The sequence below is a fragment of the Acinonyx jubatus genome, chromosome B3 (assembly GCF_027475565.1).
Source record: "Acinonyx jubatus isolate Ajub_Pintada_27869175 chromosome B3, VMU_Ajub_asm_v1.0, whole genome shotgun sequence".
NCBI classification, from domain to species: Eukaryota; Metazoa; Chordata; class Mammalia; order Carnivora; family Felidae; genus Acinonyx; species Acinonyx jubatus.
In genome coordinates this window covers 49,094,975-49,112,278 of record NC_069386.1, presented here as the reverse complement: position 1 = coordinate 49,112,278, position 17,304 = coordinate 49,094,975, and the positions used below count along the sequence as shown (strand labels likewise).

The 17,304-nt window shown below is 36.6% G+C and overlaps 1 protein-coding gene across 5 annotated transcripts in view; it reads left to right on the top strand.

The window, feature by feature from the left end:
• The window catches only part of UNC13C (unc-13 homolog C), a 599,100-nt gene that overhangs the window by 375,079 nt on the left and 206,717 nt on the right, over positions 1–17,304 (top strand). For all 5 annotated transcript variants that reach the window (XR_008299165.1, XM_027067285.2, XM_053223997.1 and 2 more), the window contains one exon: positions 14,861–14,994. Coding sequence is in view for 4 of the 5 variants with exons in the window: in XM_027067285.2 (XP_026923086.1) it covers positions 14,861–14,994 (134 nt within the window). In the remaining variant the exon portion in view is untranslated. The remainder of the gene's footprint in view (positions 1–14,860; positions 14,995–17,304) is intronic.

Here is a 17,304-nt window from a genome sequence, read left to right as displayed (position 1 = left end):
GCTCAGGCCATGATCTTACAGTTCATGACAGCACAGAGCATGCTTAGGTTCCTCTCTCTCTCTCTCTCTCTCTCTCTCTCTCTCTCTCTCTCTCTCTCCCCTGATCCTGCTCTCTCTGTCTCTCTCTTTTTGTTTCTCTCTTACAAATAAACTTTATCCATTCATCAGTTGATGGACATTTAGGCTCTTTCCATAATTTGGCTATTGTTGAAAGTGTTGTTGTTTATATACACAATGGAATACTACTTGGCAATGAGAAAGAATGAAATATGGCCTTTTGTAGCAACGTGGATGGAACTGGACAGTGTTATGCTAAGTGAAAAAAGCCCTACAGAGAAAGACAGATACCATATGTTTTCACTCTTATGTGGATCCTGAGAAACTTAACAGAAGACCATGGGGAGGGGAAGAAAAAAAAAAGGTTAGAGAGGGAGGGAGTCAAAACATAAGAGACTCTTAAAAACTGAGATTAAACTGAGGGTTGATGGGGGTGGGAGGAAGAATAAACTGAGGTGATGGGCATTGAGGAGGATACCTGTTGGGATGAGCACTGGATGTTGTATGGAAACCAATTTGGCAATAAATTTCATTTTAAAATAATAATAAATAAACTTTAATAAATAAGTTATTTACTTAAAGCTATTTAATTTTACTTGTTTTTAAATTGATGTAAGTGGAATCATACTGAATATGCTCTTCTGTGTCATGGTCTTTTTCCTTGGCATTATGTATTTCAGATTTATATGTGCTGTATGTCACAGTTTATTTTAGGTTGAGTCCCTAGAAATAGATTCCGAGGTGGAGAATCACATGCAGTGATACCTAAGAGTGCTCTAAAGCAGTGCTGTCCAATGGAAATTTATGTAATAGTGAAAGTGTTCTATATCTACACTGCCTTATATAGTGGCCATAGCCTATAGCCACATATGACTATTGACTATTTGAATTAATTTAAATTTTTAAATGTTTTATTCATTTACTTTTGAAAGAGAGAGAGTGTGCAAGCAGGGGAGGGGCAGAGAGAGAGAGAGAGAGAGAGAAGAAGACAGAGAATCCGAAGCAGGTTCCAGGCTCCGAGCCACCACTGCAGAGCCTGACACAGGGCTCGAACTCACTAACTGTGAGATCATGACCTGAGCTGAAATCAGATGCTTGACTGACTGAGCCACCCAGACTCCCCTTGAATGAATTTAAATATAAATTTAAAAGATCTTCATCTAGCTAATGGGCTACGGTATTTGACGACACAGCTCTAGAGAGACATCTATAAGGAAGCAAGAAAGGCAGGATCCAGCAGGTGGAGAAGCTGACTTACAGTATGATTATATACGAGAGTTCAGTTAATCCTACAGGAAGGCCTGGAGGTGGGATTGCTCTTTAGAACTGACCCCAGTAGAGGCAAAGTAACAGAGCTATGGTATCACAGCATAAGCTGATCATTAGTACTGCATTTTAGAAGAGGGAGTAACTTGGGTGAATCAGCTCCTTGCTTCTGAGTGCAATTCCCAGTAAAGAACACATCTATACTCTTTCAGCAGCTGCTATTACCAGCAGCAAGGGAATTGTGCTTGGCCCTAAAGAGGGAATCTGAGCAGAACACCACAGTATCTGCTGCACAGTTGGCCATTCACTTTCAGTACTCTATGAAAATTCCATTATACAAATAAATCACAATTTATATATTCTGCAGATGATAGAGAGTTGGGTTGTTTCCAGTTTGAGGAAGTGTGGCTATTGTAGACGGTGCTTCTCTAGACATTTCTGTAGATGGCTCCTGGTGAGTGAATGGAAAAGTATCTCTAGGGTATATACCTATAAGTGGAATTATTAGGAGTTAGCATATCTTTATAATTGATTTTATAAGATAATGTAAAGCTGTGTTATAAAATGTTTGTGTATTTTACAAATCACAACTCTTCATTCAGCATCTCAGTTGTGTCAGCTGAGAGGCTTACTCAGAATATCTATTCAACCATTCAGCAGGTTGGACTTTGTAACATCATCTCCCTCCCCCAAGCCCCTGAATAAAGTGTTAAAATAACTTTTACCCAGCAGTGGTTAGCAGAGTTCTAAGACAACTCTCAATGAGTCATGCTCCTGTATAATGCTTTTCCCTGAAGTGTGGGAAGAATCTGTGACTTGCTTCTAGCCAACAGAATATGGCAAAACAAACAAACAAAACACATAAACCTAAAACAGAAATTTAAACCCATGATTAGATTATGTTATGTAGTAAATGCAAAAGGGTTTTACAGATTAATTAAGGTCGTTAATCAGTTTGGCTGTGAATTAATGAAAAGAGGGATTAAACTGGGTAGACCTCCTAATTGGTGACCCTTTAAAATGAAACTTGGCCCTTTTCTGCATTTGGAGGACAAGTTTCTCTGGGTTCTACAGATAGAAGGAAATGAATTCTGCCAACAGTCACATAGACATGCTTCAGATGTGATCCCATCCTGAGGACCCTGAGCCTCAGATGAGATCCCATTCCTGGCTGACACCTTGGTTACAGCCTTGTGGGACACTGAGCAAAGTACCCAGCTATGCCAAGCCTGGATGCCTGACCCATAGAAACTGTCAGACAATAAATGTCTGCTATTTAAAGCTGCTAAAACTAGGGTAATTTGTCACAAAGCAACAGAAAATAAATACACCTGCTTAGCAGCAAAATTTCTGTGACTTTCTAATTCCCTCTATTTCATTTCCTTGGGTTCTTCATATTTGGAGAGAGAGACATTACTATTTCTTTTTTTAAAAAAAGTTTATTTATTTATTTTGAGAGAGAGAGAAGGTGGGGTGGGGGGTAGAGAGAGAGAGAGAGAGAGAGAGAGTCTCAAGAAAGCTCCACACTGCCCAATGTGGAGCTCGAACTCACGAAACGTGAGATCATGACCCTGAGCCAAAATCAAGAGTCAGATGCTTAACCAACTGAGCCACCCAGGCCCACTATTATTTCTTAGGAGAATTTTTAATCCATTGAAAAGAGACAGTATACTTCAAATTGTTGCAGTGTAATATCCAGTTGTAACTGCTTCTTTTAACAGTTATATTCCCTTTTTGAAAGAAATTATCAATTTGAAGGATAAAATATTTAAAAATCACTTTCCTGAAACTTCTAAGAATAGCTAAGCTTGAGAAGATAAAATGTAAGGATTTTCACTGTGCTTCAAGATTCCTTTAAAGACAGAAAGGGTTTTAGAAGATAATGACAGAAACAAAAGGAAAATGTGGATGATACCTAAAACATATCCAGAAAAGCCTACAGAGAGTTCACATTTATAAAGAGCAATGGGGTTGTATTAATTCAGATTAAACCATCTGCTTAGAAAAATAAACTCAAATATGAGTCATGTTTTATTCTTACTCATGTAAAATCTGTAAAACTGGATGCTCTTGAATATACAAGTGGTTCTTCCTGTCACACTTTGGATTCTCTGAAAGCAGAGCCTACAAAAGGAACTTGTCATAGTTTATTTGAGACATGACCCTAGAAAGAGAAGTTTAATAGGTGGAGAAACAGAAGATGTGGAAATCAGAAAAGCAATAAAAGGTGCTAGAATGAGCTTTTGTCTATGTTGTCAGTTGAGGCTCTGTTCCCTTGGGAGCCTAGTGGGAAACCACATAGAACATACCTCACAATTATTCCAATGGAGGGTGGGAGTGTAGTGGGTTGAATAGTGTCTCCCCAAAAGATATGTCCACCCAGAACCTCAGAGTGTGACCTTATATGGAGCAAAGACCTTTGCAGATATAATTAAAATAAGCATCTAGAGATAAGAGTAAGGTTTTAAATCCAATTACAGATGTTTTAATAAGAGGCAGGAAAGAAGACAACAGACACAGAGAAAGAACATATAAATATAGAGGCAAAGGTTGGAATTATGCATATGCAGACCAAAGACTGTCATAGGTTGGCCAGTCATCAAAAGTTAGGAGAAGGACATGGAAGAAATTCAACCTTTAGAAAGAGGCAACCCAGCCAACATCCTGATTTTGGACTTCTCAGCTCCAGAACTGTGGAAGAACACAGTTCTGTTTAAACCTGCCACGTCTGTGGTATTTTGTCACGGTAGCCCTAGGAAGCTAATACAGGAGACTGAGCTATTGACCCTTTTCACACCTCTGGGCCACTTGAATGTGCACTTGAATGTGCACAGAATGGCTACCTGTGATTTTATAAGAGCCCCAAGCAGCAAAGCAGAGAGACATTGCAGCAAGTGCTTCATTTGGGACTCTGGCAACGTACATGGAATTGCTCACCAGAGATGCATTGATATCAGGTGTGCTGAAGGGATATGACCCTGTATCCACAAATACCTTATTCAGTCTTCCAGCAGCGTTTTAGAGAACCAAGTCCCTTTCTTCTTATGATTCTACCATCTTAAACATGATAGTAAAGTGGCTGTGCTTTTGCACAGCAAACTAGAAGAAAAGAGCATAGAGGATTATGTGTGCAAGGTTAGTATGCTATAGCACTTCTGCTAACATTCTACTGGCTAGCACTCGGTTACATTTCCACAACTACCTGCAAAGGAGGCTGGGAAATAAAGTTGTTCGGCTTACCTGTTGCTGTGTAACAATACCAAATCTCAGTGGCTAAAAAAATTATCTTGTTTATTAATCTATGTCTGCTATTTGGACAGGACCCAGTTGGGATGGCTTATCTCTGCTCCATGCAGCACTAACTGAGATGGCTCTATTAGAGCTCAGGGTTGGGGGTGGGGGGGTGGCGGCAGAGGTCCACTTCCAAGATGGCTTACACACATGGCTGGAAAGTTGGAAACAGCTGTCATCTTTTAGATGAAAGCTTCTGAAGGCTTAGCTGAAGGTGATATCAAGGAACCTTAGTGTATTTCCTTGTGGGCCTCTCCATAGATTGATTACGTTTGTCTCAAGTGTAAATTGCACTCACTCCCAACACCTTACAAAATTATTTTCCTATTATAGTATCAGGTTCATGCTTGAGTTTCAAAATCACTCTAAATTATGTCCAGATGCAAATGAAGCTCTGTTGGTCCCATTTCTGAAGTGTGGTTCCTCCTGATCTAAATATCTGGAAACTACACAGCCATGTTGTCTGCCCCCCCCCCCCCCACCACATGCCCGATATACAGTGGTGACCTGGAAATAGTATAACAGAAACAGGTATTTCTGTTCAAAAATAGGAGGCACATGGCAGTCACTTGTCCATAGAAATTCTGAAATGTAGCTAGGAACACGTTGTCAGTTCTTACTTGGAGCTTAGTCCTGCTGTCTGGAAATTATTCTCTTTGACTCTTGGCTCCATTTTCTGGGCTTTTAGCCTTGACCCTACATCATTTATCCCTCTTCATTGTTACAACTGAGTAGCCTTCTAGTCTACTTCTTGCCCATAGAAGTTTAGAGATTCACAATCCTCTTTTCATTTTATGCTAACTTAATTCCTTTCTGTCCAGACTGATACAATTTATTTCAAATATCTGTAAGCATTCCATTAGACAAAAATAGCACTCATGTTTCTTTCTGAGACAGACCTTCTCTATCTTGGATGGAAAATTATGGGCTATAGGACAATGAACTTAAGATTCATAGAAGTCTTTCTGTCTAGTGGAAATGAACTATGAGGCACAACTTCCTTAAGATTCTTAGAAACTCTACTAGGTATACCTTAAACATTCATAAAGCTCTCAGAAAACTTGCTTTGGACCTAGATATTTTTCATGATCTTAGAGTCATACCAGTAAAGCACCCTGGATTTGATATGTTCCCTGAAGCTATCTCTCACATTGAAAGCCTTGCATTCTGGAGGTGTTAAGGATGAAAAAGTTTTCTTTTTGAACCCAGGAAATCCTGGTTTCTCTATATTTCCTATAAATTCTGCTTGGAAAATGATGTATTTGGTTTTTAGCTCCCTTCTTTTTTCCAGCTATTATCTTACTCTACATGGTTGTAAGAAACCACTGGGCATGTTCATTCTACTAAATCCACCAGCTCACATTATAGTTTCTACTTCCTGCATTTATTGTAGGTAACAATGTTGAAAATTTTCCCCACTAAATGATAGGAGTCACCTTCTAGCTGGCCTAAACAATTTCCTCACCGACCTTCAAGTTCTCATAGGCAAGTCCTCTGATTTCGTTAACAACCTTCTTGAAATTCTTCTAGCTTCTGCCGACCACCACTTAGTCCCAGATCATTGCCTCATGTTTTAAGTTTGTGTTACATGAATGACCCACTTTGAGTATCAAATTCTGTTCCAGTTATCTATCTTGAGTACCAAACCTCCCCAAAACTTAATGGTTTAAGACAATAACAATAGCTTACTTCAGTCACAAATAAGCAATTTGAGCAGGGCTGGGTGGTAAAGTCTCATTTCTGCTCTATGTGGAGATGGAAGGTCTGCTTCTCACATGCTTACTCATATGGCTAGCAAGTTGGTGCTGGCTGTCAGCTGGGAACTATACCACATCTGCCGGTTGGTTCTTCTCCATGTGGACCTCTCCAAAGAGTACTTTAGCATTTTCACAGTTCACTGACTGGATTTCAGGAGCAGGTGGTCCAAAAGACAGGAATTGGGAATTGCCAGCTTCTTAAAACCATCCTGAAACAGGTCACTTCTGTCATATTCTATTGGTAAAAGTCACCCATATTCAAGGGAAGGAAATAAAGACATACCTTTTAATGGAAAAAATGTCAAATAATTTAAAGTCCTCTTTAATCCTCCACTGTAATGTAACTGTGTACTCAAGGAAAAGGGGAAACTGATTTAGGGAACCACTATCCAGTTTCTGCCACAATGTATTCCAGTCATTTAAAACAATACCCATATGTTCAGTGGGTATGAAGTTACAGTTACACAAATGAATTAAGATCTAGAGATCTGCTGTACAAAACATAGTGCCTATGGTTAACAATATAATTTGCATTTAAAAATCATTAAGAGTTTAGATCTCATATTAAATGCCTTATCACACGTGGGGTAGGGGAAGAAAGCAAAGGGACATAAGGAAACTTTGGGTAATGATGGATAGGTTTATTACCTTGTTAGTGGTGGTATCATGGAGGTATGCATATGTCCAAACTTATCAAACTGTATATATTAAATATCTGAAGTTTTTGAATATTAATTATACCTCAGTAGAGCTCTTAAAAACAATAACCATATATTTTTAATCAATATCATATCAAATGCTTAAAGCTTATGGGTTATGTTTTCTCTGTAATTATAGTTATAGGCATATAATCAAAGTATATTAAAAAGACACTTGGCATGTGGTTAATTTTTAGGTACAATGTAGACAAGGGATTTTTCTACATGCCTCTTAATTTCCAGGGATTTATGACATTTGGAGAGATATTATATTTAGAAAGTTTTCCTTATGCTGTAATAAAACCTTCTGTATTGAAAATTTTACTCGCAAGAACTAGGTTTTTCTTAATTACACAAGACAAATCTAATTGATTTTTTAATCTCTTCCTATACCACAGCCCATCATGTATTTGAAGTCAGCTATCTTGGTTCTCTTGAGTTTTGTCTAAGCACTACTAGTTCTTTTATAGGTGTAGTATCTTCAATGGAAAATAAGTGCCAGCCAAATGTGACCGGTTGCATTTTTCCTTTTTGATGTAAGTTTAATTTATATAAAGAGAAGAGGGAAGAACTATTAGTTTACCCACTAAAATAGTTTCATATTCAAGAAAGTTTCTTATGCATCTCTCTAGGGATTCTAATAAGAGTGTTATCAGTTGGGTAAACCATATACCATATGCTATGAATTTAATTAAAGGCAAGTATTCACCTGTTACAATAATAAACATCCTCTTATTGAATATATTCTGCCTATAGACTTGCTAGAAGGATCAGAAACAGAATTGGGTATGTGTGATCCCATTTCAATATTTGAAATCTGAAGTTGAAAAAATTAAATCCTTTTCCAAATTGTACAAGTTAATATCAACCCAAGAGCAAAATATAAGTTTCTGATTCTATGTTCAATGTTTTTTTCTATTACACCATGCTGTTAAGTAATTTGCATATTTAAATCTACATTTAGAGCTATGATACTTTATAGTTATGTATTTATGGATCACTTAACTGTGTATAATCTGTTCAAATTCAAGGAACCATTTAGTGCTGTTAAAAGCCATTGAGAATGTCCAAACATTTTGATATGCAGTTTTGGCAATTTAAAGGTCAAGATATTTTGGACTTGTTGAAATTGAAAGGACCTAGTAAAGATTATTCAAATATCTTGCTGCAGTAAAAATGAATTATTCTAATATATGCATTTTTTCTTTCTAGCTAGATTAGCATAGTGTTAATTTTCAGTAATTAATCTTATTTAAGACCACTAGTTGCTCAATTTTTGCTCTCAGCAACGTATACTTAGTTATTTCAGTAGATCAGTAATTTCCTAATGACTGTTAATTTAGAAAGTAATGTTTTAGAAATGGATCTAACAGAGGAGTTTATCAACACTTGGAAGAGGCACCACGGAAACATCCAGAAAGATATTCCATCTCCTCTTAAAATTAGGGAACTATATGTAGTTGAAAATTTCTCAGATGTAAAGGTAAAACAGAAGTCTTTTGTTATCATGACAAAATGTAAAATCTAGCAAATCCCTAACTGATATTGATACCTAAAAGGAATTCTATCACTCTTCTTCCTAAGCAAATAAGGCCTATTTTTACCTGACTCATTTACAAGTCAGTACTTGGGTCCTGACTCTTCCTATGAATATGAGGATTTCAGAAGAATATATCTGTATGTTTAAGTCCAGATTCCCAGGCTATACCTCCATTTACTCTGATTTTATAGCTCTGCACCAGAGGCTCTAAAGTCATATGTATTTCTTATAAGTAACCCAGATGATTCTGATGTACATGATGTATGGACAGACTTAGAAAACATTGGTCAGTAGCTTCTTTGAATATAGTTTCGTATTTCACTCCTTAGTGTGTTTTTTATAGATTCTCAATGTTGCAGTTTACATGGCCCTGGATTTAAAAAGCCAATTATACAATAATTCATGGAATCAGAATATATGCTCTGCCCCAGCTGTCCCAGAAAGGCAAAGGTAGCACAACTTTATTTGCACTGAAAGATTAGTTTTCTGATCCATGGTACGGCCAGAATACTAAAGGCTATTCATTAAATGTGCGATCAAAATCCATCTCATTCATCCCAATTTTCCAAAATCTCTCCCATTCATTTCCAGAGTTTAAGTTACTTAATATATATCAGTAAAATTTGGTGAGAGAAGAAGTCATCTCTGGTAGTGACATTAAAGAGTACTAGCAGAAAATACTTTTAAAGTCAGTAGATGAGAGATGATGAACTTGGAAATGGTTGAAGTAAGTGATGAACTGAACTTTGCCAGAGGCAAAAAAGAAAAATAATAATGGGAAGTAGTGATACCATCTTTAAAAGGATGCCCCTTTATATAGATATAGAGAGAGACTTAGATCATCAATTAAAATTACTAATGTTTCCATTTAGCATTGGCTCTCATACTTTTTAAATTATAAACCCTGTCATAAGCTCTATTAATCAGTAACTTAATTTGCTTCTTTATGACTTAGCAAACAAAATCAAACTCTATCTTCTTTTTAACTGGAATAATTTTTAACTCAGTGAGAAATGGGTCAGAGCAAAGTAGGCTCCCTGGAGAACATGAAGTTTACAAGGTTTGGGTGTTCTGATTTTTAGGACCTTACATGACCTCAAATGGGCCACTTTTAATTTTTTTAATGTTTATTTTTGAGAGAGACAGAGGACGAGCCAGGGAGGGGCAGAGAGAGAGGGAGACACAGAATCCGAAGCAGGCTCCAGGCTCCGAACTGCCAGCACAGAGCCTGACACGGAGCTCAAACTCATGAACTGTGAGATCATGACCTGAGCTGAAGTTGGACACTTAACTGACTGGGCCACCCAGGTGCCCCTTGGATGGACCACTTTAAACCATGTCAGCCTTAGTTTTCTCATCTCTAGAATGCAGAAATTACAATAGTTGTCTGTAGCCTTTTCAGTAGTACAATGTAATTAAAGAACAAAGGAAAGAGGTACACTGGTGGTCTATGAGCTCTTGGCAAAAGCTGAGAAGTGAGACAAAATATTTGCATTTAGTTATGGCTTTCTGTTTCTGTTTCACCTTCCTCTGGACCAAAATCAGTGTTTGTTCCAACACTTCTAGCACTCTGACCAGACGTTTAAATCTCTTTTCCTGCTTTTACTGTGCCTCAGTAACACATCCAACACCATTTCCTTGATTTCCTTTTTTTCCCTAAGTTTTATTTATTTATTTATTTATTTATTTATTTATTTATTTATTTATTTAGAGAGAAAGAGAGCAAGTAGGGGAGGGCTAGAGAGAGAATCCCAAGCAGGCTCTGCACTGTCAGTGCAGAGCCCAACACGGGGCTCAAACTCATCCTTAGATCATGACTTGAGCCGAGGTTGGAGTCCTTAGCCCACTGAGCCACACAGGTGCCCCCAAGTCTTTATTACTTACTCCTCCTCTTCTCTCAGGGTAGAAATTCCTAGCTATTCTTTCTCACTTATCTGCAAGACTCCATGGCCTGACTTGGAAGAAGCCATGTTCTTCATTCGTTTGACGCCATTTGTCCCCACATACACTGAATTCCATTCTCTCCCATTTCAACAGGGGCCTCACTACCCCATCTAGGTCTATCTTTCATAAAATTGTATTATTTTCCTTTTTTTGATTTATTTTCCCCAGTGTCTTCCTTCTTGCCAAATATTCTTCCTCTCTTTGAGGAATCTTATTTACTCCATAATTTCAGCTACCACATATATCCTGGAATTCTTGTAGCTACATCAGCAGTCCAGAATATTGCTTTAAATTCCAGATTGATCTACATAATTACTTTCTGGATAGTTCCACTTGATTTTTCCCTCTCTCTCTTCTTTCTCACCACTTAGGCAATGAGTTCTATCAACTTATTAATCATTTCATAAGTAGTTTCATAAATCTACAATTTTCCTTAGTACCTATTTCATAAGTTTAACTTCTCTTAAACTTCCTGCGACTGCCAAATCATTTAAACATAAATGTAGTTAAGTAAGTAGACTCAAGTTTGAAATCTTCTAATGGTCCTCATCTAATATGGTTTAAATGTTAATTCCTTGATGTGACACACAAGATCCTAAAAGATTTAACCCATATCTCTGTAGACTTTTGTTTCCCAAAGTATGTTCGGAGGAAGATTTATTCTGTGGAAAGTTTTACAAGATGGGATATTGGGAGTACAAGGGGAATAGAGGGCTTTGTAAATTGCAAATATATTTGAGAAACTCATGTTCCATTGTTAGCCCTCAGCGTAGCGGTTTTCAAACTAGTCTCTGAACTAGGAGCACCAGCATTACTAGAAACTTCATTATGTATGCAGATCCTCAGGTCTCACCCTACACTAGGTGAATCAGCAACTCTGGGAAAGGGACCAACAGTCTGTGTATTAGCAAGCCTTCCTAACAATGCTGATAAAACACTAAAGTTTGAGTACCACCATCTTAGAGAATCACAATGCACATTAGCATGTTACTCCAGGATATCTAGAAATAATCTGTTTAACTTTGTTTTAAGCAAGTATTTTCTCAATTTGTTTGAGCATGGACTGTGTTTATGTGTGTGTATAACTAATACTAACTTTCAATAGAATGAGTGTTAGAGAAACACCCTTTGTCAGAAGCTTGTAGCCTCAGATTACTAATAATTGCCTAATTATGTATCTGTTGTGTAGTTTTGCATTTAAATATCCCCTTACTTTACTAAATTTCTTCCCGCAACTTTTGTCTAGCCAACTCCTTAGAGGAAATATTTCAAAATTTTATGCTTGTTAAACAAATACATGGAATGCCACAGCCATATTTTATAACAAGCTTAGAAGTGTTGTGCAAGTTCCACATTAATATGAAGATGGCATCTGTTATTTCAACACTTTCTTTTTTGCATGTAATGGTTATCTCTATGTTGATCTCTTCATGAAATATTTTCATATTTTCTCATTTGATACTATAAAAGTGTAGTGTATATCTTATCAGCTTGTCTATTAAAGCTTTTCTGTATTGAAATATTCTTTATAAAAGTGACCATTGGAGGGGCACATGGGTAGCTCAGTCTATTAAGTGTCTGACTTCTGCTTAGGTCATGGTTCATAGGTTCGAGCTCTGTGCTGGGCTCTTCATTGAAGATATGGAGCCTGATTGGGATTCTCTCTCTCCCTTTCTCTGTGCCTGTCCCCTGCTCACTCTTTGTCTGTCAAATAAGCAGACTTAAAAAAGTGACCATTGGAAACGGTGACCCCACATGCTGGCTACTTTCCATTTTCACAAATTCTCTCCCATTATACTCTCACAGTCTTTCAAGTCTCTTTCCTCAATAATCTATTAAGAAAATAGTATTTAGTCACTGTAATTCTAATTATCATAATTAAAATTGATCTGTTCAGTTATATTTTTATAAACTGATTATATTCTCATTTGTTCATTGTTGTTAATGAGTTTATCATTATATATTATCTTACATAGTATAAATATTATAAAATATATTTTATTATGAGAAATATTAATTTGTAAGGGTTTCAGTAAATATTAGCGTACTTATTACCAGATTCCTGAATTTCCACTACATTACCTTAATTTTTCTGATCATAAGCTCAAATGTAATAGATTTCTAAGATATTAATAATATGCTTCTTAGAAAAAAATAATTCTTAAGAAATCTGGTAAATATTCCAGTATACATGATTCTGCCCCATCCTGTCAAACATGCAGTCTTTTAAAGTGCATTTTTAAATTAGGGAAAGCTTGGTTTCTTATAATGTCGTGTGATTTGTAACAACTTAATGATTCAACATCCAGTTTGGTTTATTCTGGTTCAACATAAAGAATTTGATGAAAAATGGTACCATCTATAATCTTCTGATGTCATAATAAAAAGTGATGAGAGTATAATGTGTGACAGCTAAGGAACTTTGGAATTAATGCCTATTCAACTATGTTATTTTTTCCTTCTTTCCATATTATTCTTTGCAGAATGACAAATGTTGGACAGGTCATCTATAGTCATTTCATTTAATCACATTACTTGAAAAAAATGAGACATATAGTTGGGCTAAATATGCATCATGATGATTAATTACAGTATTAATCAAGTTCAAATACATTTGACAAACAAATCCTGTGGCCATCGGAACTAATCTCATTTAAAACCTTTATAAATATCTACCAGGTTCTCCCAACTTCTAAATACCTCATAGAGGAAGAAATCTATTGAGCTTAATGTAATAAGTAAATAATCACATTATTGTGACAGTAATAAAATCTTGTTCACAAATAAAGATGAATTTAAACAGAAAATGTAACTTGAAAGTACAAAGCTGGATATTTTTAAGCCTGTATTTCTGACTAATTTTCTTCTTGAAGATCTTCTGATATACCTTGATGTACCTCCGGGATTGAAAGAGGAAGGCTGCCAAGAAGTTTCAAGTGGTTATTAGGGACCAGATATACAAGGTTCTTAAGAACCTTTGGAGAGTACTTATAGTTTATTTTGGAAATTTGAAGTAATTTGTGCCAGCCACTAATTTTGGACTAATTGAGCACTCCAACATTTAATATCTGTTGCATTTTGAGCATAAAGGTAAATCAGCAGCACTTGGAAGTACCTTAGGAAAGTATATGTCCCTAAAGGTACATTATAGTCTGTGTACAGAGGTCTCTAATAGTAAGTGGATTCAACATAGGGCTGTATTTTAACTTCAGGGAGAACAATAACGTGGTAATGACTCGTTCAGATCTGGTTGCAAGTCTTGGGCAGCATTAGAAAGTATGCATACAACCATTCGGCAGAGGGTGGCTGATCTTTGGATGAGATGTTGGAAATGGCAGTAGTTTGGGCCAAATAAAATCTGATATACCTTTTATACCAGAGAACCCCTGAATTTCCTGAGCCACAAATTGAAGTTTTCAGATATCCTGGACCTATAAGCTTACAAATCATTTGATAAAAATAATTAGGGAAGCCCTATGCTTCCTATGATCCCTATGGTCTGTGTCTTTGTCTTTTTTGCCTAATTATTTAAAGTAAATGTAGAAGAAGTGCTCGAAGAATACCCACCAAACAAAAGAATTTTATGTGTTGAGTATGAAGTTGATATGTGAAACATTCAAGATTGTTATTGTACTTTGTTCATCTCAATGTAAATTTAGATCTTCCTGGACAACACTCTCTAGAGCTTGAGAATTCATGAAGCACGATAAATCAAGGATTCAAATATGATTTAAACACACACACACACATGAAAGATAGACTTACATACTTTTCATTTAACTAGATGCATTTGTGGGTGGAATAAGAGTGTTCCAGACCATTCATGGAACATTTATATACTGTAGAATTTAACGGTACTGGCTTGAGTTCTGCCCACTTACCACCAATGTGACTGTGAACAAAATATTTAGGCAGGATAAATTTCACACATATGCACATGCACACACCCCCCACACACCTTTGTACACACGGAAAACAACCTCCCTCCTTGGAAGAAGCCACATTAAAGGGATAATTTCTATATAATAATAATTCCTGAGAATATGAGTTACAATTGAGAAAGAGCAACTTCCAGTCTAGAGCCAAAGAACTTAGAAATACAAGCCTACGCTCGCCATTGTGATTTTATCCATTGGGATGTCATTCAATGAAGAAAGGAAACCTGACTTTAAAAGCTTTGGTTCACATGACCTAAGAATTTTTCTGTAACCACTTTTCTCTGATCTGTCCATTTGACACTGATAAACTAAAGTCATACCATTTAACCTTTTTTTTTTTTTTTTAATGTTGCGTGACCTTGTGAGCAGAGTAAGAAACAGGACATTCCTCGGGAAGATCAGGGACCAACCACCAAGAATTTGGATTTTTGGCCCCAGCTTATTACACTGATGGTCACTATTATTGATGAGGATAAAACTGCCTACACACCTGTCCTGAATCAGTAAGTATGCTGTCTTGGAAATGAATGGATTTTATTCCACTAAAGTTAAGAAAACATAAAATATTTGAAGCATGGTTTATACTCTCATTGGAAAAGTTTGTTTTCCAAAATTAAATTTTCTAAAATTAAGCTATATAAAGCAGCATTTTTTATTTTTATTAGTAAATATCAATCCACAGGTATTTTAAATTTTTAGTTCAAGACCGTTAGAATGAGATTCTTTGGATAGAGAGACAAATATTTCCCAGAATTTATTTTTATTTGATGTAGAAAAGTTTCTTCTTTCCTTTGATTCCTTTCATGACTATCTCATTATGTCAAAAAGAAAAAAAAACCCACAAAACTATCTCACTGCACTTCCCCCAAAACTAAAAAGAATGTCAAAATTATTAATTATATTTCATTGTGACTTGTAATAATAAAAATTTTTCAAAAGAAAGCTTGCTTTCAAAATAGTTAGATAACATGGATTTAATGCAATATTTAATGCTGTTTTTTAAAGTTTATTTATTTATTTTGAGAGACTGAGAATGCTCACCCTAGTGGAGGAGGAGCAGAGAGAGTGAGAGAGAGAATCCTAAGTAGGCTCTGTGCTTGGCAGCGCAGAACCCCATGTGGTCCTCAGTCTCAGAAACCATGAGATCATGACCTGAGCTGAGATCCGGAGTCAGAATCTTAACCGAGTGACCCAGGTGCCCCAATGCAATATTTAGTAGAGTAAGGCCATTTTCTCGAATAACAATGCAAGCCTATGCCTCTATACATAGAATTTGTAAATTATGACCAGATAGACAAGGCAGATGAATTAAAACTCATGACTATTCTAGAATAGCAGATTCTAGAGGAGTCTAAAATTATCAACTCTTCAAAATGCCACTTGCTAGGAGACCTTGGGCAAATTATCTAATTTCCCTGAGTCTCAGTTTGCTCATATGTGAAATAAGGATGTATTACTAGATAATATCCAAGATGCTGTCCAACTTTAATGTTGCACATTTAGGATTTATTTTATGCCCACATATTGAGGGCTATACAGAAAAAGCAAAGTAACAGCTAAGTCTACCAACACGGCACTTGCAATATGATTAATGGAGAATGTATACTGACATTTTGGTAATACCTGAAATGCTATGGGTAGCAGGAGTAGCAGAAATAGACAAATCATGAAGTAGAACATGAAGTAGAGTCAGACTTACTATAGAGAACTGGATTTATTGTTTCTCTATAATGGTCAAGACAGGGTCAAAAAGCTTACGTCGAATCCAATTGAAATTTCAATTACAGAAGAAATAAATGTATCCCAATTTTCATCTTTTCCTTGCTTCTTAACCACTGATTTTCATCTGTCCCACATTCCTCCTAATTGTGGAGAAATTGGTCCTCTTTGATATGCAACCATTATAGCATCATTCGGTTTGTCTTTATACTTCCTTCCCCTGTTCCCTATTATATTCTACCTGAAGACCACAGTGTTTGCTGCTCAATATCTATAGAGACTCTGTTTTATTTTCTTCTGATAGCTCAAGACTAGATCTTGTCTTTTAATATATGACATACCCTCTGCTCATCCTGGGGGCTTTATGGAACAGATATGTTTTCTCCTTTATTCTTTGGACTTTTTTTTTAAATATGAAATTTATTGTCAAATTGGTTTCCATACAACACCCAGTGCTCATCCCAACAGGAGTCCTCTTCAATGCCCATCACCCACCATCCCATCCCCCCACCCCACCCCACCCTCATCAACCCTCAGTTTATTCTCCATTTTTAAAAGTCTCTTATGGTTTGGCTCTCTCCCTTTCTAACTTTTTTTTTCCTTCCCCTCCTCCGTGGTCTTCTGTTAAGTTTCTCAGGATCCACATAAGAGTGAAAACATATGGTATCTGTCTTTCTCTGTATGACTTATTTCACTTAGCATCACACTGTCCAGTTCCATCCACATTGCTACAAAAGGCCATATTTCATTCTCATTGCCACATAGTATTCCATTTTGTATGTAAACCACAGTTTCTTTATCCATTCATCAGTTGATGGACATTTAGGCTCTTTCCATAATTTGACTATTGTTGAGAGTGCTGCTATAAACTTTGGGGTACAAGTGCCCCTATGCATCAGTACTCCTGTATCCCTTGGGTAAATTCCTAGCAGTGCTGTTGCTGGGTCATAGGGTAGGTCTATTTTTAATTTTCTGAGGAACCTCCACACTGTTTTCCAGAGCGGCTGCACCTATTTGCATTCCCATCTTTGGGCCTTTTTTAAGACAGAGTAGATTTCCTAAAGATAGGGAGATCAATACTTGTTTTGGGCCCT